At 37.5% G+C, this 26,918-nt stretch overlaps 1 protein-coding gene across 1 annotated transcript in view; it reads right to left on the bottom strand.

The window, feature by feature from the left end:
• Positions 1–2,343: 2,343 nt before the first annotated feature.
• Rasef (RAS and EF-hand domain containing) overlaps positions 2,344–26,918 on the bottom strand; it is a 62,162-nt gene continuing 37,587 nt past the window's right edge. Inside the window, exons 6-17 of the mRNA XM_051188055.1 lie at positions 26,226–26,341; positions 24,899–24,967; positions 23,349–23,433; positions 22,393–22,481; positions 21,478–21,712; positions 21,037–21,171; positions 20,801–20,945; positions 17,345–17,426; positions 15,991–16,105; positions 13,278–13,397; positions 6,955–7,031; positions 2,344–2,604 (exon numbers count right to left, since the gene is read on the bottom strand). Coding sequence (XP_051044012.1) covers positions 2,499–2,604; positions 6,955–7,031; positions 13,278–13,397; positions 15,991–16,105; positions 17,345–17,426; positions 20,801–20,945; positions 21,037–21,171; positions 21,478–21,712; positions 22,393–22,481; positions 23,349–23,433; positions 24,899–24,967; positions 26,226–26,341 — 1,374 coding nt within the window. The 3' untranslated portion in view covers positions 2,344–2,498. The remainder of the gene's footprint in view (positions 2,605–6,954; positions 7,032–13,277; positions 13,398–15,990; positions 16,106–17,344; positions 17,427–20,800; positions 20,946–21,036; positions 21,172–21,477; positions 21,713–22,392; positions 22,482–23,348; positions 23,434–24,898; positions 24,968–26,225; positions 26,342–26,918) is intronic.

Here is a 26,918-nt window from a genome sequence, read left to right on the forward strand (position 1 = left end):
ATATTTTATATTCAGAACATTGAAAATGTTGGCTTGTCATTCAAGTTACCTAGACAACTTTCTGGTCAACACAGCTGTTCTGACCCCACATCTAGAGACAAAACCCAAGGTAAAACTTCTGCATTAACGATACACTTTTTTTAACAGAGTGTAGAAAACAAAACAACATATGAGGGAAATAACATGAGAACAAAGAGAACTCTAACAGTCTGTTTAGCGAGTACTACACATGTGCCATGTATTAATATGTAAGATTCAGCCTTGTCTGGGATCCCCACTTTGTAAGGTAAAACTTAACTACTGTATCACATGTTACAAAACTCATCACTACTCCTCCCTGCCATCTGTGTCAATTTCTAACAAAGAATTCTTTTTTTTTTTTTTTAAATAAGAAATGTAACCCATTACCTGGGCTGCAAACCATTAAACATAAAGTAGCTATTTGTATGTAGTTACTGAAGATTTAGTTTTCTTGTTACAATCCCAGAGACCTTCAGTTGGGATAACATATTTGGCTTTTGTGTATAACTATACCAATTCAATTCCCAGTTAGGAAAAAAAAAAAAAAATGAAGCTCAAACAATTACAAGTTTGATAACAAAAATCAAGCTCAAAAGGCATTGTTAAAAGGAAGCGTTGTTTAAAAGGAAGTATCTATTGCTCTTTCTTTGTGTGCACATGTATTATTTAGTCACTATGGCACACAAGTGCGAAGGTCAAGGAACCACTATCAGGAAGCCATTCTCCCCTTCCACTGTGAATTCACACATGGAGTTTGGGTTGGCAAGCTTGGGCAACAAGTACTTTTACTTCCTGAGACACCTTGCCGGCCCAAGGAATTGTTTTACTTCAATAAAAAGAAATGTTTGAGCATACATAATAAAATTTACATAAGTAACTGGTACTATGTTCTGGGTAAGCTACTCAAAGCCTATACCAGTATAAACCAAGATATTTAAATCTCTTGCTAAGAATAAACTAATTGGTTCTGGAAATGTATTTTCTGGTTGATCCTGGATCAGATAGTGAGACCTTTGTCCCTTAAGACATTTTGGTCAGGAGGAGTGGGAGGCACTGTAAGTTCCAGGAGAAAAGCAAGACTACTCAGGTCCTAGGTAGTGAGTGGTCATAAGTCACATATATAAAAAACAGATTCACCATTTTAAAGGCAAAGTTCTTTTAAATACAGCACTTTCCAATGTCATGCCTAGTAATAATCTCCCATTTTTCATTAAGGAGGAAGCTAACATTTGAAGTTAGGGACTGAGGAACTGGCAATATGCTACAGATAAGGCTCTAAATCACAATTCAATGTGAAATACCAATGATATATTCATTTGTTAAAATATTAGAGATACTGTATTTTCTATGAGACATGTTCACATTCATAAAACTTATGCTTTCCAAATACAAAGTTTGGTAGCTTTTACCATATTCAAAATTATGATACTACTACTTCCAAATTGATGTTGGTAAACTGTGACCGTTCTCCTAAGAAAGTATGTGCCCATTGGCCATTAGTGCCAATTCCCCTCAGCTTCTAGAAGCCAGTAGTTAGAATATATTTTTGTGGCATTGTTGTATGTGTTATATATATCTTCATTAAAGTTTTCACATACAACTTAAACCACAGAATTCATAAGTACTCTTCAAATTGTATTTATTGCATACATTTTTTTCAAACATACTGTATGTTATCAAAATTTTTTTTGTATAATGGGAGTCTAAAATATTCCCAATTTCTTCAATTCTATTCTCACTTCAGAAATTTGATAAATCAATACCTTAGTAACAAAAGGTATGTTTGGCAGGGCTCTTAGTAACTATGAACCACTGTGCCCTTCATGCTCCTCAAAATGCTCCAGAATGCAAGAGTCACTGGAAGCTAACTTCCTTGTTTTGAAGAGGGGAAGAGATCTAATGTAGCCTGGACTGCCTAACATTATTGGGCTTCGGAGCAGCAAAGCTGTTTTGCCAAATGAAAATAACCATGATATCTTATACCACCCAAAATTTAAAGTTGCAATACATAAAATACTTCTAGTCACATTGTTCTTTGTATTAAAGCACTGAATTGTATAAAACAAAGTTCTATGCCTTTATGTCCAAATTTTAAGTAAACACTGTCACAGGTCAACTACAATGTCCATTTTCTTATGAAGCAATTTTATCAGTGAGTTCTAAATAATTTTGGTCTGAGAATATAATTTTATTTTATCATATCATATTAAAAAACATTTTCTCTTAGAGATCTACAGAGGTCAAACATCACAAATAGCTCACTAAGGAAAACAAAAAAAAAAAAAAAAAAAAAAAAAAAAAAAGAAAGAAAGAAAGAAAGAAAGCCTGAGGTTTCTGAGAACAGGAAGTACAGCTCAATTTGCCAGGGAATATTTCTTCATAGGCTAGTGTTGTATGATGCACACTCCATTGAGAGCCAGTGTCCCACAATCAGTATTCTAGAAACAAGGATTTTATGAGCTGAAGACAGCCCGTGTTTAGCCATTGCAACAGTTCTTCATTTGCAGTGACTTTCTGGACGTGGACCCAACGAGACTAGTAATGGATCTGCTATCATCATCCTCTGTCCTTTTCTTCACTTCTCTGGAAGGTGGGAGAAAAAGATTACAACAAAAGTAAGCTATTTGACTTCTTACCTGTGGAGATTAATTACAGGGACAATATAAAATTAACAGTTTCCAAGTACAAAGCCTTGATAATTCTACCATTAAACAAATGTCTTATTTGTGCCTTCCTAATTTATAGGCTGTCAGCGACAAGACTCAGAAGGAGAGAGAGATATCTAGATAAATAATTACAGAGTCACAGTTTTGTGCTTAATCCACCTTTTTAGGGTCTTCTAGGAAGAAAGATGCTTTTAGGAGATGCTGACACTGGGTGGGGGAAACCCTGTAGCTGTTTGAATTAAATATCCCCCACCTGCTCAAGCAGTCCCCAGATGGTAGGACGGTTTAGGTAAGTTTAGAATGTATGACCTTGCTGGAGAATGTCACCCTGAGCAGACTTTGAGGTTTCAAAACCTGGGTGTCATTCCATGTATGCTCTCTGCTACCACTTTACGATTTGACAGAAGAGTCCTCAGATCTATTTCCATTTTCAGTCAGCATGCCTACCTGCTGCCACACATCTCTGTTGTCATGAGGATAATGGACTCTTAAACTCTGGACCATAAGCCCTCTAAAACTCTTCCTTCTACAAGTTGCCTTTGTCAAGGTGCTTTACCACAGCAATAGAAAATTAACTTACAGCCTCTTAAAAGCACTCAGGGATCCCATCTCAGGGATCCCATCTCAGAAGCTACTGATTGTCTATAGTGCTTCATCTTGAGATGAGCTCCACGATAAGTCATACAAACTCTAGTGGTTAATCCTAAATATGTCTACACTATGAACAACATTAAAAGGGGTCAGTAGAGGTGTGTGTGTGTGTGTGTCTGTGTGTGTGCCTGTGTGTGTGTGTGTCTGTGTGTGAGTCTGTGTGTGTGTGTATGTGTGTGTATGTGTGTGTATGTGTGTAAACAACTAAAAAGACATGGATTTGAGAGGGAGTTGGGAGGACATGGGAGGAGTTGGAGAAGGGAGAGGGAATAGTGGAAATAGTCAAAAAGTATTTGAGTATGAAATGCTCTTAAAAATATTAAGTTAACTTTACAAAAAAAAAAAAAAAAAGTAGCATTCACCTGCTGCCACTTCTGCAGGAATCCCAGGTACAAAAACAAAATGCACAAAGGCTAAGATCTAAGAGAACTTGGATGATACTAGAGAGAAAGTTTGCTGTATCTATAAATTATTATAAATTTGCAAAACACAAATGAATTCAAGTAGAGGTGTAGGTGAAGTGAGGCCATGAGACAAAACTGTTCAATGACACCAAGTCTGAGGCCAGGATACCTGCTGTCCCTTACCACAAAGAGATGATTTTTGACCTATGGAAGATCTGAGGCCTGTTTACTCATTATTTCAAATCATGATACTCATCTCCTCCTAGACCAAACTCCAAACATTTGGTGACCAGAGTCTGACTTACTAGGTACTACAAACCCATGACACTAATTAAAATGTGGCAAGGAAAACTATTGGTCAGTTTTCACACTGATGATTCGTACACACATTCAAACACCATCAGAGAAAGAACTGCATGCAGAAAACTGCATTTGTTTGTAATTAGAGAGCACTGTCCTTATTTAGATTTTGTTGGGGGGGTCCCCTTTTAATACATACACAATTCCTTTATAACTGCAAGGAATCATGCTTCCATTAGTGGCAGACTGTCTTAATTAAAGTTTCCATCACTATTATAAAAAAAAAACATGACCAAGTGTAACTTGGGGAGGAAAGGAATTATTTTAGCTTACAATTCCACACCTCAGTCTACCATCCAAAGATGTTAGGGGAGGAACCTCGAAGTAGAAAACAAAGCAGGAGCCACAGAGAAACACTGCTTACTGGCTTGCACCCCATTGTTTTCTCAACCTGCTTCCTTATCTACCACAGGACCACTTGCCCAGAAGTAGCATCACATACAGTGAGCTGTGCTCTCTCACATCAGTCACTAATAAAGACAACACTCCACATGCTTACTTCTCAGGCAGTCTTTGAAGGCATTCTCTTGATTGTGCTATTCTCTTCCCAGGTAAGTGTATCTTGTGTCAAGTTGACAAAAAAACTAATGAGGACAATTGACTGTTCTCAAATTTAAACACAAACACACTACTGTTAAATTATAACCTTTCATTTTTTGTTCATTTTCAAGATATCAATGTTAATATTAAAATAGAAAACATTCCAGATTTTAAAACAGATTTTAAAATTCTGAAATCTTTAAATTCAAATACTTCTAAAGTTAAGCCTCTCTAACACAAATTTCAAAATTCAAAGTTTCTCTAAAATACCAAAAGTATCTTTAAAGTTCCAAAGTCTCTTAACTGTGGAATCCTGTAAACTAAAAAAGAATGTACATACCTCCATACTACAACATAGAAGATCAAAGCAAATCACAGTTCAATCATATGAAAAGTTCAGTGTTTGATTTATGAGACCCATTTATTTGAGCTTCAAAGGCATGGGTCCAGTCTACCCTCTATCGCAGACACAGTGGGACTCATAGGCTAAGGCCAACTACAGGCTGAAGCTGCTTCTGAATTTGATGGCCTTCCTGTAGTATTAGCATCTCCAAAATGCTGAGTCTCTACAACTGGGTTTCATTTGCACCAATAGACTCTCCTGGACTTCCTTTGGGGACTCTGCCCTGCCAAATGGTACTGAGCTTCAATTCTCCCCCTGACCCCTTCCATCCTGGGGATTCTACTGCAACTAAGGCTGTACCTTTTCCAATGTCCTCACTTGGCCTCTCACAATAGTAAGCCTCAACTACTCTCCATGACTTTTTCATGCCTTGGAAACCAGTACCACTTAGGAGACATTACCAAGTTTGGCTACCAGTGTAAAAATACAGCCTGACTCTGCCTTTGGACCAGAGCTTTGTGTGCCAATCCTGAGCAAATACAAAGATTTCACCTTAATAGCACTTGTCTCTAATTAGTCACCACTAATTTATCAGCTCCAGCTGACCAGTGTTGATAGTGTCAGAAAAGCAAGAGTTCTATTTAGTGCTTCTGGTATCTTCGCAAACATAGATGATTCAACCCCAGCTGATGAGAATTCCATATTCTCCATTCAAAATATCACATGAAGAGTCGCAATAAAGTCTAACAAAGTCAAAACTTCCCTGTGAGATGTCACAATCCAAGCCCCTATCATCTGTATTTTTCATATTTCTCAATTTTTTCTTCTAAATTCCCAAAGAATAACCCATTACATTTTTAACATCAAAGATTTTTCTAGCCTAAAGTTCACTTCCATAATCCTTTCACAATCTACCCCAACAATATGGTCAGGTTTGTTCTGGCACTAGTCAACGCTTTGGTAAAAATTTCTATCTTAGTTAGGGTTACTATTACAGTGATAAAACAGCATGACCAAAAGGAATCTTCAGAAGAAAGGTTTTTGAGCTTATAGTTCCACATCACAGATCATCCTGGGAGAGAAGACAGTGACCTGGAGGCAGAAACTAAAGCAGATACCATGGAGAAATGTTACTCACTGATTTTCCCCCATGGGCTTGCTCAGCTTGTTTTCTTATATAACCCAGGACCACAAGGCCAGGGGGACCAAATAGGTAGGGGTGATAGCATGCACAGTGCTACCAAATCAATTATTAAGAACAAAAATTGCCCAGAGTTTTGCCCACAGACCAATCTGGTGGGAGTACTGTCTTAGTTGAGGTCCCCCCTTTTCAAATGGCAATAGCTTGAGCCACCTTAATAAAATCCTACCCAAGAAACACACCAAGAAGAAAATAAAAATCAGGGATATAGTACTGTCATGTCCAGCAATACTTGAAGAACTGACATGTTCATTTTTATGCAAGCCTTCTAGTGATGAATTCTATTCTAATCCACATGTGAAGCACTATGTATTCTCCACACCACTGCCCTCTTTTAATAATTACAAAGTGAGCAATTCAGACAGTTACTCTAACTGGTATGATATGCAACTTGCTTTTATTGTTATTGTTCTATATACACTATTTGATCAGCAAAATTTCCTAGTAGATAGTTAGGTTATTAATAGCCTATTGTGCTGATACTATAAGTCAATTATTACCTTTCATAGTGATACCTTGCAAAATGTTCAAAAATTCTGTAGCTACATCTCTTTTGGTAGTTTGGTAGTAAAAATATTTAGTCAGTGTCCACAATGGACAAGCAGAATTATTAGATTTTATAATTGACACATGTACTGTTTTCCTTATGATGAAAGGCAGAATTATGTTCTGCAGCAGATAATTTAACTGAATGCTATGAGGAAAGAATCTGACATATCCATCAGGTAAGTGAAAATTTGATTTTTTCAAATACAAGGCAAACATTACCGAGCAAGATGGAGAACAGCTTCAACCACATTGGAGCCATCTTTGGCACTTGTTTCACAGAATAATGCCCCATAGGTCTGTAAAAAAAAAAAAAAAAAAAAAAAAAAAAAAAAAAAAAAAGTATACACAATTCAGTGAAGGCTTTGAATATATTCCTGATATTTAAGTTATTAAATTAAAAACACTTTTTCCTAGCCAAGTATGGTATCACATACCTTTAATCCCAGCACTTTGGAGGCAGTGACTGGCTAATATCAGAGTTTGAGGACAGGCTGGTGTGCAGAGTGAGTTCCAGGGCAGCCAGGGCTACAAAGATAAACCCTGCCTAGAAAAAGAAGTGTGTGTGTGTGTGTGTGTGTGTGTGTGTGTGTGTGTGTGTGTGTGTATACATACATACATACATACATACATACATACATACATACATACATTCAATTGAGAATGCCAAGAGTAACAAGAAAGAAAAGTAAGGTCAAAGTCAGAGTTTCAGACATAAACAACAACAGCAACAGAACCATCTGACTATCAAGGTAGGGTGGAATGTGCCCTGTAGTAGACTGGGTGAAAGCAGACTGTCAAATGCACCCTGTCACATGGGACCCTACCAGAAACCAACAAAACAAACCAGTCTAAACACGGTAATACTAGGAATAGTTCCTAATCAGAAGACTTTTCTTTTATCTTTTAAAAATACAAAATTTTATTTACAATACAGCACATAAGACCACATTATCTTCAAATAATTTGAGGCAGATGAAAACAATAGTTTATTCATCCCCTGACTCAATCTTCCTGGTCTTACATGTTCTCCTCTCTTCCACTTCTCTTTTTCCTAGCTCCCTCTCCACTCACTGCTCCCCCTCCCCCCGTACTCCCAATATGCTTAGGAGATCTTGTCCCTTTCCCCTTCTATGAAGGATAGTCCTTGTATGAAACTCTTAGGTTCTTCCTTGTTTCCTAGTTTCCCTGGCGATGTGAATTGTAGGCTGGTGACCCTTTGCTTTATGTCTAAAATCCATATGAGTGAGTACATAATATGTTCCTCTTTTTGTGACTGAGTTACCTCACCCAGGATGGTTTCTTCAAGTTCCATCCATTTGTCTGCAAATTTGAAGATTCCATTGCTTGTTTTTTTTTCTGCTGAGTAGTATTCCATTGTGTAAATGTACCACATATTCTTTATCCATTCTTCAGTTGAAGGGCATCTACATTGCTTAAAGATTCTTGCTATTGCAAATAATGCTGTTATGAACATAGTTGAACAGATGTCTTTGTTGCATGGGTATATACCTAACTGCTGAGTCCTGTAGTAGACTGATTCCCATTTTCCTGAGGAACTGCCATACCGATCTCCCAAAGGGCTGTAAAGTTTGCACTCCTACCAGCAGTGTAGGAATGTTCCCCTTTCTCTACATCCTCTCTAGTATAAGTTGTCATTGGTGTTTCTGATTGTAGCCATTCTGACAGGAGTAATATGGTATCTCAAAGTTGTTTTGATTTGCATTTCCCTGTTGGCTAAGGATATTGAGTACTTTCTTAAGTGTCTTTCAGCCATTTTGGATTCCTTTATTTAATCGGGTTTTTGGTGTTTTGATAACTACCTTATTGAGTTCTTTGTATATTTTGGAGATCAGCCCTCTGTAAGATGTAGGGTTGGTGAAGATCTTTTCCCACTCTGTGGGGTCCCATTTGGTCTTGTTGACTGGGTCGTTTACCTTACAGAAGGTTCTCAGTTTCAGGAGGTCCCATTTATTAATTGTCGATTTCAGTGTCTGTGAAGTGATATTATGGTTAGGAAGCAGTCTCCTGTACCAATTTGTTCAAGGGCACCCCCCACTGTCTTTTCTAAGAGTTTCAGTGTGGCTGGATTTATGTTGAAGTCTTTGATCCATTTGAACTTTGAGTTTTGTGCATGGCGATAGACATGGGTCTATCTGCAGTCTTCTACACACCATAATCCAACTGTGCCAGCACCATTTGTTGAAGATGCTTTACTCCTTCCATTTTAGCTGTTTTGTCAAAATTCAGGTGTTCGTAGGTGTGTGGATTAATATCAAGATATTAGATTCCATTCCATTGGTCTATCTGTCTATTTTTGTGCTGATACCAAGCTGTTTTCAGGAATATAGTTCTATAGTAGAGCTTGAAGTCAGGGATGGCGATGACTCCTGAAGTTCCTTTATTGTACAGGGTTGTTTTGGCTATACTGGGTCTTTTGTTTTTCCATATAAAGTTTCTATATTATCCTTTCAAGGTCAGGGAAGAATTGTGCAGGGATTTTGATGGGGATTGAATTAGATCTGTAGCTTGCTTTTGGCAAGATTGCCATTTTTACTATGTTTATCCAAGATCATGGGAGATCTTTCCATTTTCTTCTTTAATTCCTTTCTTTAAAGACACAAAGTTCTTGCTATATAGGTCTTTCACTAGTTTGGTTTGCATTACCCCAAGATACTTTATGTTGGTTATGGTTATTGTAAAGGTTGGTATTTCTTTGATTTCTTTCTCAGTCCCTTTATCATCTGTATACAGTAAGGTTACTGACTTTTTTGACTTAACATTGTATCCTATTAATTTGCTGAAGGTGTTTATCAGCAGTAGGAATTTCCTGGTAGAATTTTTGAGTTGGAGGATGAATAGACAAGAGCAAAAAAAAAAAAAAAATAGAGGAATATATTGTAGGTTTGAAGAGAAAATTGACTCTAGAGAAATGTCCAGAGACCTATAAGGATGACCCCAACTAACAATCTAAACAAACATACCTTAAATGCCCTTCCCTGATAATGAGATTTATAACTAACTTATATGCCATCCTAGAACCTTCATATAGTAGCTGTTGGAAACAGAAGCAGACATCCTCACCTAAACACTGAGCTGAACTCCTGGAATCCAGTTGCAGAGAGGGGAGAGTGATAAGAAAAGGGGTCAAGACCAGGCTACAGAAACCCACAGAGACAGCTGACCTGGACAACGGGGAGCTCATGGACCCCCCCCCCAGACTGATAGCTGGGAAACCAGCATTGGACCGACTCAGACCCCCTGAATGTAGGTCTCAGTTAGAAAGCCTGGGTAGTCTAAGGGACCTCTGACAGTGGGATCAGGATGTATCCTTGATCCATGAAAGGACTTTGGGAGCACATTCCCCATGGAGGGGATATTCCCTTAGCCTAGAAACAGGAGGGAGGGCCTAGTCCCTACACCAAATGACTTGACAGATTTTGATGATCCCTCCTGGAAGGCATCATTCTCCCTGTGGAGTGGGTGGGGAGTGAGACAGGAATGGGGGTTGGGGGACATGGGAGGAAGGGAGAAGGAACTGGGATTGATATGTAAAATTGGAAAAAATAAAAAACAAAACAACAAAAAACAAAAACAACAAGTAAACAATAGTTTAAAGTAACCATTTCGGAATTATATGTCTGTAAAAAGAATGTTTCTAGTATCAGGTTACTTGTAAATCTTATGATAGCCTTGACTACACAGCAAGACTGTCAGTGAGGGGGAAAGGGTATGTTTCCTTGGCCCATTGGCTAAGGCTTCCTTCATCGTGCTTGCAGCTTCTCCCATCAGAGTACAGACCTCCTGTGTTGCTGACATGGAATGTTCCAGTCCATAGACAAACACCATTAATTGACCTTACTTATTTGCTTATATTGTTCCTCCTCTGCTTCTAACCTTTAAATACTTCTCATCCTTTCTGAGGTAATGTTCAAATGTATTTCCACAGACAACCATACCCTGCTTAATGTCACATTGAGGGATTCTTCGAGCTTTACCTTACATCCTATCTTTATCACATAAATCTCCAGGTACCATGTATTTCTCCAGGAGCATAAGTTCCAACTGATCTCAGGATGTTTACATTTGCTCTTTCTAATAGCTAGGTTGCCTACCACACTTCAACTCCTTTGGAGATATATTGTTTATGATTTATTGAAGCCACTGGAAATCAAAATAGTGAAGCAGCCATGCTAGTTAGCCAAAGAATTTGGACAGTGATGGCACACACTCTTAATCCCAGGACTCAGGAGACAAAGGCAGATGGATCTCTGAGTTCAAGGCCAGCCAGGGCTACATGAGATTGAGTCAGTCTAAAATAGTAACAGAGATAATGCCTTTAATCCCAGCATTAGATAGCTATAAAAAGATAGGAACAGGGTATTCAGTAGTCAGTCTCAGGATTTTCCAGCCACACTGAGGAAAGGCAGCAGTCCGAGGCTTGGTGAGAGCTCTTGAAGACAGGATCAGCCCTTTCAGTCTGAGGAAGAGGTAAGAGCTGGTGGCTTGGCTGCTTTGCTTTTCTGATCTTCACCTTAAAGCTTGAACTCCAATATCTGTCTCTGGGTCTTTTATTTTTCATGCTGCAAACTCCCATTTTTGTTTTGTATCTTTGGTAATCATTAAGTTGTTTCTAATTCTTACAAGTATCTATCAGCTCTTCCTGCATAAATAAACCTCACAGGTTTTGTTGTTGTTTTGTTTTGGGTGTTTAGTTTATTTTTGTTTTGTTTTGTTTTTATTTTTTGCACTCAACACAATTCTAACAGTTATGTTTGTATGTCATTGTAAAACAAAATGGAGACATTCTTTTAATAAAGGACAATTTGGGATACAACAGCATCAGATGAGGATTAACTATTACCACATAGTTTAAGGGAAGGATTTGGTGGCTACTTTGTAGACTAAGAGAGAAAAATTCTATTAGGTTTACGTAAGCAAACCAATAGAAAGAAATATATACAATTCACAACTGCACATGTGTAGTAGAAACAAATGGTTATATATGACAGGAATGACAGGAGGATGTAAAGTAAATCTTGAGGATTTCAATAGTAAGTCAAAACATGCATGAGGGAACAAGTTGAAACTCAGATTGGAGCTAACAGTTGACCGGCCTACATCCTAGGTCTGAAAAAAGTGCAAAACTCCTGTCATATGAACAAATGAGGTAAGTGTCATATTGGAAATCAAAAAAGAGTAAACTATATAGATGAAAAGATTGTGCTCTTGAGAGTAAAGTATACTGGCAAAGGATTAGCTCCAAGCAAGTAAAGTACACTATCTCCAAGTTAAAGAACAACAGAGATAACTACTGTGTTAACAAAGTGAATGGTACAAAGGGGAAAGAATGATCCTGTCTCCTGAAGAATAAACTATACAGGAATGAGGATTATTTCTAACAGAGTCAACCACACAGGGGGAAGCATCTTCTCAACAAAGTTAGACATAGTTATGATGACTTAGTTCAATACAGTGAACTATATAGATATCAGGACTGTCTCCAACACAAAGAACTACACCAAGTGAGAACTACTGCCCCAGAAACAGTCAACCACACAGGATGAGTACAGTGTCCAACACCATCAACTACAGGCTGTCTTTAACTCAGGGTAATATATAATGTTGAGGAATACAACATAGTGAACTTCGAGGAGTAAGGTATAAATTAGATAGGTATGAACTGCCCCTAAAACACAATGTGAGGTCTGTATGTAACACAGGCAAATACTCAAGGTGAAAAATATCTCCAACAAAGTATAAGACAAAGAGTAAGACATTGGGTCCAACACAATGTGTTGTATAGAGTCTTCCACTACTGTATAGTAATACACAGGGTAAGGACTGTTTCTAACACAGTCATTTCTACAAAGTAAGGACTGGTACAACAAGGTAAGGATAGTTCCTAGCACAATCAACTATGCAGAATGAGGAATGCCTCCAGAAACACTGAAATAAATAGGAGTGGAGATTGTTGTCCACACAGGAACTAAACAAGTTGAAGAAGTCTTCAACACAGGTATACAGGACAGGAATATGAATTGTGTCTACCTTGGTAAACTACAAAGCAAGTGCTACAGTACAGTGAACTATATAGTGATAAGATCTGTATCCAAAATTGTTAACAACACAAGATAAAAAAAATCATCAACTACACAGGAGGAAATACAAGGAACTAAAAAAGAGAGAATAACTCTCTCAACTCAGTGAAGTAGACAGATATGAATTCTCCCTAAAAGAGCCAACTTCACAATGTGAGGACTGTGTATAACACTGAACTACTAAAGGTAAGAATTATCTCTAAGAAAGTGCAAGACATAGAGGTGAAGATTGTGTCCACAGTAAAGTACCCAGGAGTAAAGGTTGTATACAAAACAATGAACAAGGACTGTCTCCAACACAGTGTACAATACAGGATGAGGTACAAAACAGGGTAAGGACTGTATCAGAACAGAAAAGTACATAGGGAAAGGATTGCCTCTGATTCTGAGAACAATGACCTACCATAATATTGTCTCATTTTGGACACCTCCCCATACTCTTACCATGGCCAGTTTTTCTCCAAGATATGCTGAGATGCACTTTTGTTTCTCTGCATTAGCAGTATCATGAAGATCAGCCTTGTTTCCTACTAACATGATAGGAACAGTTCTGTGGGCTCCATCCTACCAGGAAGTAAAAGTAGACATACATTAAACAGTGCTATGACAATGGTACCAGTAGCTTCCATTGTCCAGCTGTCTAAAAGTGCCAAATTTAGTATTCATAACCATTTATAGGTGTAGAACAGAATACACAGCTATTTTCATTGTCTATGTCTATGATGATACTTCTCCTTAAAACAATGTTCATTCTACATCAACTGCTTCATGCCAGGTGCAAAGAATATATCATTCTTTGTCTGTACTAGTACAAAACTGGGGTGCAGGTTCACACTCACTACTCTAGTTTACAACAAAGCAAAATAGACAAATCATAAATACCAATCTTCTTAAGTCATAAATTTCAAAATCACCCAATCAGTATGTGCAGACTTCTACAGAATCTCAGAAGACCTAGTGGGGCCAGGAGCCCATGTTGTAGGTAATGATCTCAGAGGGCATATTTTACCTTGTAAGGCTGTGATGTAAATAAAATATGTGACAGACATGACAGAAAAGAAACATGTTTCTGGTTCCTGGCTAGGAAAAGCAGCCATCACACAACAAACACTTGGAAGTTAAACTTTAAACTGCTTATAGGTCACACTCATTCAGTTTGAGATGTTCCTCATACAGGGTCAAGACATAAGGATAAACAAGAGGACTCTATTTGATGTTTGTCTTTGACTTAAGATAAAAGCGTACTTAATGCAAAGAGGAGCAAGAATCAAGAATTCATGGTGAAGACAAACAAATAATCAATCATACTAGCCACATAGCTGAGTATCTAACTGACTTCTAAAGCCTTATAAATTGAATGTAGCATCCCTTGAAGAACAGACTTAAACACTACATTCTCTATGAGGGCCCCTTGGTCCTGCTGCCTCATCATGGGCCTGGGCTCCACCTCCTTACTCTTCTGCAATACCTGACACTTTCTCTCATACCATTTCCTTGTTGTAAATTTTCTTTAGCATTCTGTCTTCTCCATGTCTGCCACTAGCAATGGTGCCACTCTTTTTAAGCCAGTTAATAGGGACTGTGTAATGTCAGTGCCTCATCTCAGAAAGAGTCATGGGGAAATCTCTTTCTGGCCAATATTTTTCTATAGTGAAATTCAAATGCAAGGTAACTCTCTCTCTCTCTCTCTCTCTCTCTCTCTCTCTCTCTCTCTCTCTCTCTGTGTGTGTGTGTGTGTGATAAGAACTCCAAGAAATCATCTTGTACACAATTTTCCTCCTTTTCTGATATGGGGGGCTGAAATTTTCACTTATAAAATGCATCTGCAGTGCCCCACTTAATGTAAGGATATTTTCCTCATTGGTTGTCCTTGCCTTTTGAATTTCCACTTTCTGGGCATTTTCTTCAGCATACACAAAGCATGAAAATGGAGACTAAGCCCCAAATAGTAATGATAAGATGTTTGGCACAGAACTCAGTGTTATAGCCCACTGAGTTCTATTCCATAGAAGGCTCTCTTGCATAGACAAGCCCCTTAGGGTTCCTTTAGTTTCAAGACAACTGCTATTCATTTGTAACTTGTTATTACTGCACTTTACCAAAGTAATGAACAATGTTGAGTCAAGATGTTATAACTCCATTCCATCCCTTCGTACTAACATCATGAACTTTCTATGCCCCCAGGTTCTAAAATATGTAAAAACCTGCTTGTTTCTTTCTTATTTTTTTAAGATGAAAAATAAATGCAATTTATGGGTAATTTTACCTGATAAATATTTCAGAAATGTGGATATTTTAATTGCATTTATATGACTTTAAGATATGGTGCTTTGGTAAAACAAAGCATATTTATATTTCACCATTTAAGAATTATTCCAATCACTTCCAATAAATTCTGTAGCCAGGAAGCAAATATTAATCCACAGGCACATGGGATTGGACAACACTAGTCTTCAGCCATGTCTGTAACTTAATATGTTTAAAATACAGATGATATTACTTACTTGGGAAGTTTTTACCAGTATTTACCAGTAGTTTACATTTTCTAGAGAGTACCCTGTTATTTATATGCTTGTTAGTAACAAGCATATAAATGCAAGTTAGTAACTTGCAGTAAACCTAAGACTTTTACAAATTCTGACTGTGAAACCAAATGATATGAACGATCCTTACATGGAGATATGAACATCTTAACATAAATGTCACCCATGCCACATGTTAAAAATGTCAATTCCTATTTCCAAGTTATCTTGTGATACTTAAATATCCCCACATCACAACTAGAATAAGTTTAACTTTGTCTCAGCTATTTCTAAAATTCCTGTTACAGTGTACATGCAATGCAAATACTTTCACATTTATAAAAGTTGCTTTTGTGGCCACCCGTTTCCATTTCATTATACAGGCTTCCTTTGTTTTATCTAGCAAAGAATTGAGAATTGTTTCCAGAAGCTACTTGCAGAAAAGTATCTTAAATTTGAGAAATGATCCCAGGTAGAGATAAGACTGCCAAATGCACTGAGAACTGTCAATCTTCCTGACAGCACAGATCAGTGGCTCCTAATAATATTCACTCCAGGAAAAATAAAAATGGCATTTCTTAATACAGTCCATGACTCCCTTACATAATTTTTGATCCCTTCATTATAATCCTTACCTCAACCATATCCACCCATTCCCGTACATTAAGAAAGCTTTTTTCACAAGTAACATCATACAGCAGTAAGACACCATCTGCTTTTCTAAAGTAAGACTTGGCAATACTTCTGAATCTGGAAAAGACAAAGCAAAAGCTCATCATCAACCTGTCATCTGGTCCTCGCCAGTTCATCTCTATTATGCCCTTAGTTTTTATTTTCTATAACCAATTCCAATAAATAAAAGCTTTAACAGCAATACAACTAACTGATAAGCTTTTTTTAAGAGAGATCTAGGGATCATTGAGAAAGCCCATTCTTTTCTCCATTAGATAATCCCAAGAACACATCTAACCTCAAACTTTAGTCGCAACAGTGGTGAAAGTATAAAGATAAAATGTCTACCCCAGCAACCAGCAAACAGACAGATGGGAAACTAAATACCTGTATCAAAAACAAGGCAGTGAGTGACTGAAAGACATCTGATATTGTCCTATGCCCTTGTATACTTGTACGTGTGTGTGTGTGTGTGTGTGTGTGTGTGTGTGTGTGTGTGTATGTTTGTGTGTGTGTGTGTGTGTGTGTGTGTGTGTGTGTGTGTGTGTGTGTGTGTACACGTTGCACAAAGACACAATGGTGGAACTCCCAGCCTTCTGGAGAATTGTGTTCTAAAAGGGCAAGAGTGAGTTGTTGTATCAATTAAGAAGTAGGTACAAAGGAAACTGGACATATGCTGTTTCTTGCCTGTGGCCTAATCTCCAAGACCAAAATATGGGAAAAGCAGTGAAGTAAGATTTGCAGTGACCAAAGATAGAGTGTGTCTCCACATTTATCACTAAAGAACAGTGCAGACACAGAGCTCAAGCATACTCATTGCATATCTGAGTAAATTTTGACCCACATAAAATTAGGTAAAATTAAAATTTATGCTTCATATTTCGGGTCATTGTCAAGAAATCTAACATAGGGAATCACCAGAAGTATATCTGCCACTTGCCTTGTGCTATTACCCTTCAATCAAGGATAATGGATAGGGTCTCTTTACCCATCTTGTACTGCTTCAAATCTAAGTAACCCTCACAGTGACACTGCATTCAGAAATAATGTTGCCTCCTCTCCACAGCAAAGTGTGCTGTCACAACCAAATATCAACTGGAAAAAAAAAAAAAAAAAAAAGCTCAAAGACCCTCTGAGCATATAAGTGATACAAAGGCATGGGAGATGTTGGAAAGATAATCTCTTTTGGTATTCCATATACCTTACAATTACAAATGCAGTGTCTTAAAGCACAGTGATATATTAGGAATACAAATAGCATAGTCAACCCTATGAGGCTTTCATTCTTTAATCCAAAACACTATGATAAGCACTTGCCTTTCTTGCCCAGCTGTATCCCAGAGCTGAAGAACTGTCCGTTCACCATCTACAATCAGAGTTTTCATATGGAAATCAACTCCTGAAATAGAAATGCCACAGGTAATTCTGGAAGTTTTGGCCAAAGCCAATGTAACAAAAAAAAAAATGCACTTGGCCTTCAAAGGGCAAGCTTCAAATAAGTCAATTCACTTATGTAGAAATGGATTCACTATCTGCAGCCTTGCTGACACAAGGTAAAGTGATACTATGGAATAGAGCACGCTCAGTTCTTTTTTCCTAGATGATTGGAATCAGTCCTATATGTGTGCATGCAAAACTGTAAGAATATATATATATATATATATATATATATATATATATAGTGCATGCTATTTATATAAGCATATATGTGCATATAACATCATATGTATATGTACATGGATGCTCCCTTGAGTTTTACAGCCACATATATATGTATATTTATGTGTGCATATGTGTGTGTTCAGATCGGTCTGTTTATCACACACACAGACATACAAACACACATACATATGTATGCCATGCTCTCTAGCAACCACAGCAATATTTCAGTTCTTTTATAAACTAAATTGAAATGAAATTCCAGGGTTTTTTTTTTTGTTGGAAGTATTTACCAGAGAACTATAAATTAGCAACCACAGCAATACTTCAGTTCTTTTATAAATTAAATTGAAGTGAAATTCCAGTTTTGTTTTTTTGTTGTTGTTGTTGTTGCTGCTGTTTTTGAAGTGTTTATCAGAGAACTATAAATTTACAGATATGCCCAATGTGATGAAGGGAACCAATTCTTTATCATTTCTGATTGTCTAAATAACTCTTTAGATGAAAAAGAAATTAAATGATAATTAGTATATAGACCCCCTTCACCATGTCCCAGAGATTTAGGTATGTTGTATATTTGTTTTCATTCAATTCTCAAAATTCTTTGTTGATTTATGTCTTCATCCAATTTTCATTCAGTTCTTATTTGTTTAGTTTCCATCAGTTTGTATACATTGTGCTGTTGCTATCATTGTCCATATCCAACTTTAAGATATGATGGTCAGAAATGATGAAAGATGTTATTTAAATTTCCTTATATCTGTTGAGAGTTGCTGTGTATCTCTCTTCCACTTTGATATGTTGTTCAGTAATCATTTATTAATTTTGGTCTCTTGGGTGTAGTTAATTTCTTCAGACTGAAATACTCCATTATCTATTATGAACCTAAATGCAAAACTTCTCAATAAAATACTTACAAAATGAATTCAAGAACACATCAAAAAGATTAGCTATCTATCATGATTAAGTTAGCAACTTCCAAAGAATCACCATGGTTCAAAATATGTAAATTAATAAAAAACATAATGATCATCTCATTTGATGCAGAAAAAGCTCATCTCATTTGATGCAGAAAAGCCTTTGAAATAATATTTCTACCTGGGATAAAAGTCTTGGAGAGACTAGAGATATAAGGGACATTTCTCAACATAATAAAGGAAATGTACATCAACTCCACATCCTGAACAGTGAAAAACACAAAGCATTTCCACTAAAATAAGAAACAAGACAAGGATATCCACTATCTTTATACATATTTAATACAGGATTTGAAATCTTACCAATAGCAATAAGACAACTTACAGAGTTCAAGAGGATTCAAATAAGAAAAGAAGTCAAAGTATCTTTATTGTAGCTATTATGATAGTGTATGTAAGTTACCCTAAAAATTCCACCCAAAAACTCATAGTCAAGAAGCAAAGAAAAAGACACAGAATTCACATACACACACACACACAAAAACACAAACACACACATCCCAGTAGCCTATATCCTATATCCTAATGAAAAACAGACTGGGAAATAAATCAGGGAAATAGTACCTTTCACCCTTGCCTCAAAAAGTAAAAAAAAAAAAAAAAAAAAATCTTTGGATAATTTTAACTAAAGCAATGGATAACCGGACCACAACCCAGAGCTCCTGAAAAGCTAGGTCACAAGGAGGACCCTAAGAGGGATAATATTTGGATCACCCTAGGAAGGGGAAATAGATGAGATCTCCTGAATGAACTTGGGGTGGGGATGAGGAGCGATAGAGAAGAAAGGGTGGGGAATGAGAACCTGAGGGAATGAGATGGTTGCATTGTGGGAGGGATGGAGTGGGAGAGCAATGGAAGAGATGTATTGTATTGATAGAGGGAACCATTATCAGATTAGGGAGAAAACTGGTACAAGGGACATTTCTAGGAATCCACAAGGATGACTGCAGCTAAGACTCCTAGCAGTAGTGCAAAGGGTACCTGGCCTTCCCCTGTAATCAGATTGCTGATTACGCTAACTGTTATCATAGAACCTTTTTCCAGTAACTGATAGAAGCGAATACAGAGCTCCATAACCAAGCACAGGGCAGAGCTCTAGGAGACCAGTCAAAGAAAGTAAGAAAGAATTATGAGCCAGGGGGGTCAAGATCATACTGGGAAAACCCACAGAAACAGCTAACCTGAGTTTATGGAACATCATGGACTCTGAACCAATAGCTGAGGAGCCTGCATGGAACCTAACTAGGCCTTCTCCATGTGGGTGACAATTGTGTAGCTTGGTCCGTTTGCGGCGCCCCTGGTAGTGGGACCAGGATCTATCCCTAGTGCATGAGATAGATTTTTTGAACCCATTCTCTATGGTGGCATACCTTGCTCAAACTTTATGCATGGGGGAGGGGCTTGGTCCTGCCTCAACTTGATATGCCAGGCTTTGTTGATTCCCCATGGGAGGCCTTACACTTTCTGGGGAGTTGCTAGGGAATGGAGTAGGGGAAGGTGAGGGAAGCAGGAGGAGGGAAGCAAGAAGAAATTGTGGTTAGTATGTAAAATGAATAAAAAATTAAAAAAATTGAGTGGAACAAAAGAATCTACTATGTCTAAGCAGGGTTTGTTTAATGTAGTGGGTTAACCTGCTTGGACACCCCTTGTGGGACAGGCTGAGAAGATGCAGCCACCCATGATTCAGGCACTGGGAGTCAATGAGTAGCAGAGGATGCTGCAGACTCATTTATTAAGGAAGTTAAGCCTGCCTTTATACCCCCTCCCAAGGTCCTATTGGCTCAGGCAGCTGACTCTGCACATTGTCCTTTCCTCATTGGTATCTCTGGGTCAGGTGTCTCTTTGTCAGCAGTCTCTGGGGGTAGAGGCAGACTTGGCTCATGGAGGAAGTGCCTTCCAAGCATGCTCATGCTGGCTGACCTGAGCATCTGGGCAGGGACACTGTGGTTTGGGTGGGCTGGCCAGCAGTTTCTCCTACAGTTTGATCCCACTATCTACAAAGATTTTCATCGTCCATGACAAACACACACAAAGTCTGTGTACATGAATAAATACATAAAGTTTTTTAAATCTGTGAATCTATGTATATAATCCTGAAATCAAGCTAGAGGTAGTAACTGTCTTGTAAGAGTCATACCTAGGGTTGCACTTGTGTTCCCCTGAAATTCATTCTTGCAGAGTCTCATGAGGAAGCTGGACTTTCCCACGGCAGCATCTCCAGCAAGCACAATCTTGTAAGCCTTCTGAGCTGTGGCTTTGGAGTTATTATCTGCCATGTCTGTCTAGAGAGAAATAGCCACAGAGGTGATGACAGGGGCCATTTTTCATCTTAAGTAACATGTCATGAAAAGAAGAATCTCAAAAGCTACCTACTTGAGGTGAAAGAGCTGAGATGGGTTTTCTGGAGGAACTAGCGGTGCCTTCACCAAAAGATTCCTGTGACTTCCAGTATAAGACTGAGGCCACACTTTCAGAATCAAATGTTTCTTCATCCCTTATATCAGGAACCTATCAGAAAAAAGGATCAATTAAAAATAAAGTCCCTCACATATACTTCACAGACTAAAGGGGGAAAGAAACTATAATGTTGAGTCTACTTTTAGTGTGATTATTGAACAAACCTCTTCTTCAAGGCAAATCTGAGAATTCCTCCCTATTTGGTGTGGGGGGGGGGAGGAAATGCCATTCTAATGACAGTTTCCCATTTATAACCTTAACAGCCTAGGTTATGTGCTGTTAAGACAGATTCCCATAAAACATGGTGGAAGATTTTAGTCAAAGGAAGGTATCAGAGTGTCATGGCTTCTGGCTTACATCTGTATCTGATGCATCTCCTCTAAGGTTCTCCTGTGTTCCATGCAAACTCTGAAATCCTCTCTGGTGCTTGTAGTCCACCTCAGAGTCACACTCATTGCAGTCTCTCAGAGTAGACAAGCCACTGTCAAAACAACTCTCAGGTAGGCTGTCAACTTCATAATTCATCCTTTGCAGAGGATCACAGAGAGCCAAAGAGTCACAATCCTCATCTGCATATGAAGAATGGAATGACCTTGTGATAAAAGAGGAGACAACTTTACCAACGAGTTCACAATGTACAAAAGCACAAAGGGACAGTCTGACAACACTGCCATTTGCCAGGAGATACATGATGTTCTCATAGAACAGGAGAGAAAGTGTAAAGAGCAATCAGTTCATTCTATGCAATAAGCTATGATGACAAATGAGAAACCTTACACATATGGTCCCCTCTTTTAAACTGGCTGATCTATTTACTAGATACAAATACAGTCTTGGACTACTTTAATAAAATATTCTTAGAACACGAGTTTTTTTTAATTATACTACCGTTAGACCACATTTGAATAGTTTGATTATTTCTAACTTGTAATTCTTTTCTATTTGTTAATTCCATTGTTTGTTTCATTTGTTTGTTTGCTTGTTTGTTTTCAAGAAAAGGCATTGGGAAATTTTTCCTTTGGGTGTGAGGAGGCACAATCAGGGAAAGCCTACCCTCATTCAAAGTCCCAGTAACAAAGCAAAACTCAATTTCAACAAAGCTCACTTTACTGTTTCACCATTTTCACATTCTTGAACATTAGTGTAAGATAATAACAAATATAAATTATTACTTAGATATATCCCTTTGTTTTAATTCAGCTCTAAGATAATTTGTCTTACACTCAACCTCTATGGACAACCAAGATAATCAAAGAAACAGGTACTACATACCTATCATAGGCCAATGGTTGAGAAGAATGGTGGTTAAATTTGGGACTGCTTCTACAAATTGTATTCCCTGGTGATATGTTATTTATACGCTGTAATACACAATACATGTTTAATATCTAGACATTTTCTGTACCTCAGATATATGTTTATGCAAACCTACACAGTTTAACTCTAAATACAAATAAAAAGTCAATGAACACACATGAGCAATATAAACATGAAAAATATCATTTGGAAAGTTTCAGCAAAGATAACAGACATGGTTTCTCTTCCTAAACAATCTTAGCCCTTATATGACTCTACTGCATACTCCAAAGAGTTTGCTAGCTCCTCAGATATTCCAGAAGCCACACCCTCGGCTTTCCTGGAATTGTCTCTTTTGGAAATCTTGTTGAGTAACTATTTGGTGCCCTAATATGGCACTAGACTCTCCTGCCAAAAACTGAGCCACAAATTGGAATAAGAGGCTTCATTGCAAATGCAGTCTTGGGAAACTTCTTTCTTATTGGAGGGTTTAAAACCCAAAACCCAAAACTCTCTCAAGAGTGTGACATAGGGAACATAAACAAGCCAGAAGCATAGGTACCTTCTCTTGATTGGAAATATTTTTTATTATTATAACCAAAAATTTCTCACTTTTTCTTATATTTTGCTGTCCTTTTAACTAGCTCTTATACTATTAAACCCTCCAAGGCTAAAATCACAGCACCTTTCTCTAGTTTATTAGAACATACATACATACATACATACATACATACATACATACATACATACAGAGAGATTGAGTAACATCATTGCATTTGTTTTTAACTTAGAAAACTTATTCAACATGAAATTACTCTATCACACAGTTTTCTTTTTCTTTTTTCTCTTTTTTTTTTCATTTTTGCATGGTATTCTTATGCCAGAACATTTGATTGAGAGAACAGAATATCTTGTAAGATGACATTACATACCAAGGATCTGTTGAGCTTGCTGTAAGTGTTTTCCAGTGCACTCCTGAGGCCATCATTACTATCATGCAGCTTCCGGTTAGCTGTTCTGTATAGGAAAGAAGTTAGCAAACAGATACAGGAAGTACTGGGGAATCAATGCCCACTCTGTCTCAATGCAGTGATACTCACAATGTACATATATTATCACACTTTTATAAACTTGCTTCCCTTCACAACCCAGAAACAGAATTAGAAACAGATACAAATTGCCATGACTGAATTGATGAGTTCTCTATCCTGGAAGTCTGGGAGCATCTCCAGAATACATTTGCTGGGCTGTGGCACTCTCTCTTGCCTTACATAATTCCTGTGTCAGCAGGCTTAATGTAGCTCTCTGTTCTCCTGTTCACACAGCTCAGGCCCAAGCAGTGAGGCAGCATGCTATATCATGCTGGCGATTTCTACATCACATCCTCTTTACACCCTGATGGGATTTCTGTATCAAGTATACACTTGGTTATTGATCTCATACTGATTGGGCTGTAAACATGAACTTCAATAATAAAAGTCATTCAACATGTACTTCCCTTGGCTACAAAATGAGGACCACTAATTCCTTATCCCATGGAGTTTCTAATTTTCTTGTTTATAAACACTTTATCCTTCATGTTACAGTTTTCTTATCACTTCCACCAGGAGCACTTTATTGAAATTCCATAGTTCTCCATGGGGGGGGGGGGGGGGACATGTATTTTTCCTTGGTTATCCTTCTCTCATTTGGGTATATATCATATTTATTTCTGAGTAACCAGAAATAAATGTTCTCCTCCTCTCTGACTGAATTTATAAAAAAAAAGATTTTTTTTCTGCTACTCACTATTCTACCCTCAGTTACAAGAGTATCTCACCCTTGAAAGATATTAACTGGGAAATCTACTGAAGGAGTTAACGAGTGAGTGAATAAGACTGTATAAAAAGTGACCTCTGAAGTTGCCACAGCAGAGAGTTAATGAACATTAAAAATTGGAGATATTTGCTGAGCCCAACATTATTTCCTTTAGTAGATTAAAAACCAAAGAATATACTGTGTAAGAAAAACAAATGGAGGAACATCAAGGTTTCTTAAAAAAGGTCCTCAGAAGATAGAATTACTGCAACTTAGTAGTGAAGTTGATAGACTGGATAGAATTAAAAACAAAAAAGAAAAAGAAAGCTCAAGAAAAGTGTGTCTGTAGTCAGCATAACAAAATGAAAAAGAATGACTGAACACTATCCTATGGCCCCATCTGTGTGAGGACCTGGGAGCTCTCCAGATCTGCCACAGAGAACAATGAGGGTGAATGCTACATCATTACAGACATGTGACATACACTTTTCTGACCTGGAAGGACCTTGACAACTGGGCTGCACTGGAGTAATTTAGTTACAGGTAGATGAGACATGCCAAATGTACTGCAGGGAGCAGAAGCAGTGACCTGAACACTGGTCATGGCAGGTTGTCTTACACGTGGCATATGTTTTATTAGCAAACATTAACTAAAATGAAATGAGCTTTTCAGATGAGAACTTACTGAAGGATTTCAATTTGTCTCTCAAGACTACTGCGATCTTCTGTATACTCTCGGATTATTTCCAGATCCCTGAAAAATTATATTTGATGTTTCAGTGAGGAGAGAAGAAACAACAGGTGTGAGTATAAGGCACAGCCAAACTCTAGCTTCCTTCCAAGCTATGAAGCCTCACCTGTAGAAACTTATCCTTTGCTGATGAGGTGAAACCCAATTGCATATAGCAATCTAAGTTCCTTAGCCAAAAATTTTAGGCCCTTTAAGAATATCTGTAAACTAGCTTATCAGCGTTTACTATGTTTTAAAAGGCTGTTTCCTATTCAAATTAAATGGCCTACAGTCTGATCATTTCTCCCCAAACCAATCTTCCTTCTCTCTTACATTGTTTCTCTAATCCCCCCCCCCTTACCTACAATATATGTAGTAAACTGGAGATAATAAAGGTACCTGCAAGATAGGGTAGTCTGTGGATGAAGGCATAAACACTAATAACTTGCCAAGGATGCTACTGGTTGATGGCAATGCTACTTGCTTTAGTGGATACTGCTGTCTCTGAGTCCTCTTGTCCTTACCTCAATACAAGCTGACCTTTCCTCTTGTATTTACCTCCTGCATTTCCTTAACATAGGCTTGAAGAAGGTAGTTACCCACCCCTTGATGTTGCTAATGGCATTACTACCGGTCCTCAGTCCATACTGCTTAACTTTTTTTCATGGCTTTCCCAAATGAACTTGAAAATTTTAAATTTGTTTCTCTGATTTTATATATGCTAAACTCACAACTCATTGTCTCTAATGATCCAGACAGAACATATCTAGTAAAAGTTATATTCTTTAATACTACAATGAGTAATTCTGATTGAAGTTTGAAAATGTATAAAATATTTTCTCCCAAATGCCAAAATTTACTCTGTGTATATGTATACAGCTGTATCTCTCATGTAAGAATGCCTGGCTTTGATTAATACCAGTACCTCAAACCCAATGCACTGAATAATTAATAACTCCATTCTTATGTTTTAGGTCAGTATTCATATCTGTCAAGCATGTTTAACAGAAGATTGTTATTACATAGTATTTTCTTCCCATGGCCACTTAAACCAAACATTTTTCTAAGCCCTGTACTGTCCTAAGAGGCAAGTAAATCTAATGGTTACTCTTTTTAAAAGATTGATCATGCATACAGAGGTGGGAGAGAGGGAGAAAGAGAGAGAGTGAGCGAGAGAGGGAGAGGAGGAAGAAATCTGTCACTAAAGGTGCCATCTTTAGAAATATATATAGTTTTTCCCAAATTTAATGAATGACCCTCTATTATGAAAATAGTTTCATACCGTTCAGAATTCAGACTCTGGTCAGCATAATCACTTTTCAAAGCATCTAGTTCACTCTGAAGAAATGCTACATTTGTCTGTGCTTCCAAAAGCTCTGTTTTGAGTTTTTGATTTTCCTAAAGAAAGTGAACCATTATGGGAATTAGAATCATGATTTCTTGGTTCTAGACAAAGGAAGTACTATGCAGTGTAACCCCACAAAAATAGAACTCTTACCTGTCCTCAGTTTACATCTTCATGTTTAGGGAACCAATTATATACTCAAATATTGTACACTACCAAAGTTTAAAGTTGTTATTTATTTTGCACCTGGCATCTGTCTCAAACTATAATAAACAAGGACTAATAATAATGCACTCATGTTATTGGAAAAATAGCCAAGATGAAATATCTGAACATCTTCCCAAAATTAGTTACACTGGCTGCTTTTAATAGTAAATACCACCATCTAATTATTTTTTTGTTTAAAAATGTAATCAACAATTGACATGTATAGTTATGCAATTTTATATTTTCCTTTAAAATAGAAATCCCCAGACATTGCGGTTCAAATAGTTGACTGTGCACATAGATGGTCTATTTTCCCTTCCCAGAAAACCTCATGAATATGAAATTACAATTGAAACAAACCATTTACAGTTAAAGGAATGGAACAGGGGCCCATGAATAGTCAAGTGACTTAAACACATTTCT

The sequence above is a fragment of the Phodopus roborovskii genome, unplaced genomic scaffold (assembly GCF_943737965.1).
Source record: "Phodopus roborovskii unplaced genomic scaffold, PHOROB, whole genome shotgun sequence".
NCBI lineage: Eukaryota > Metazoa > Chordata > Mammalia > Rodentia > Cricetidae > Phodopus > Phodopus roborovskii.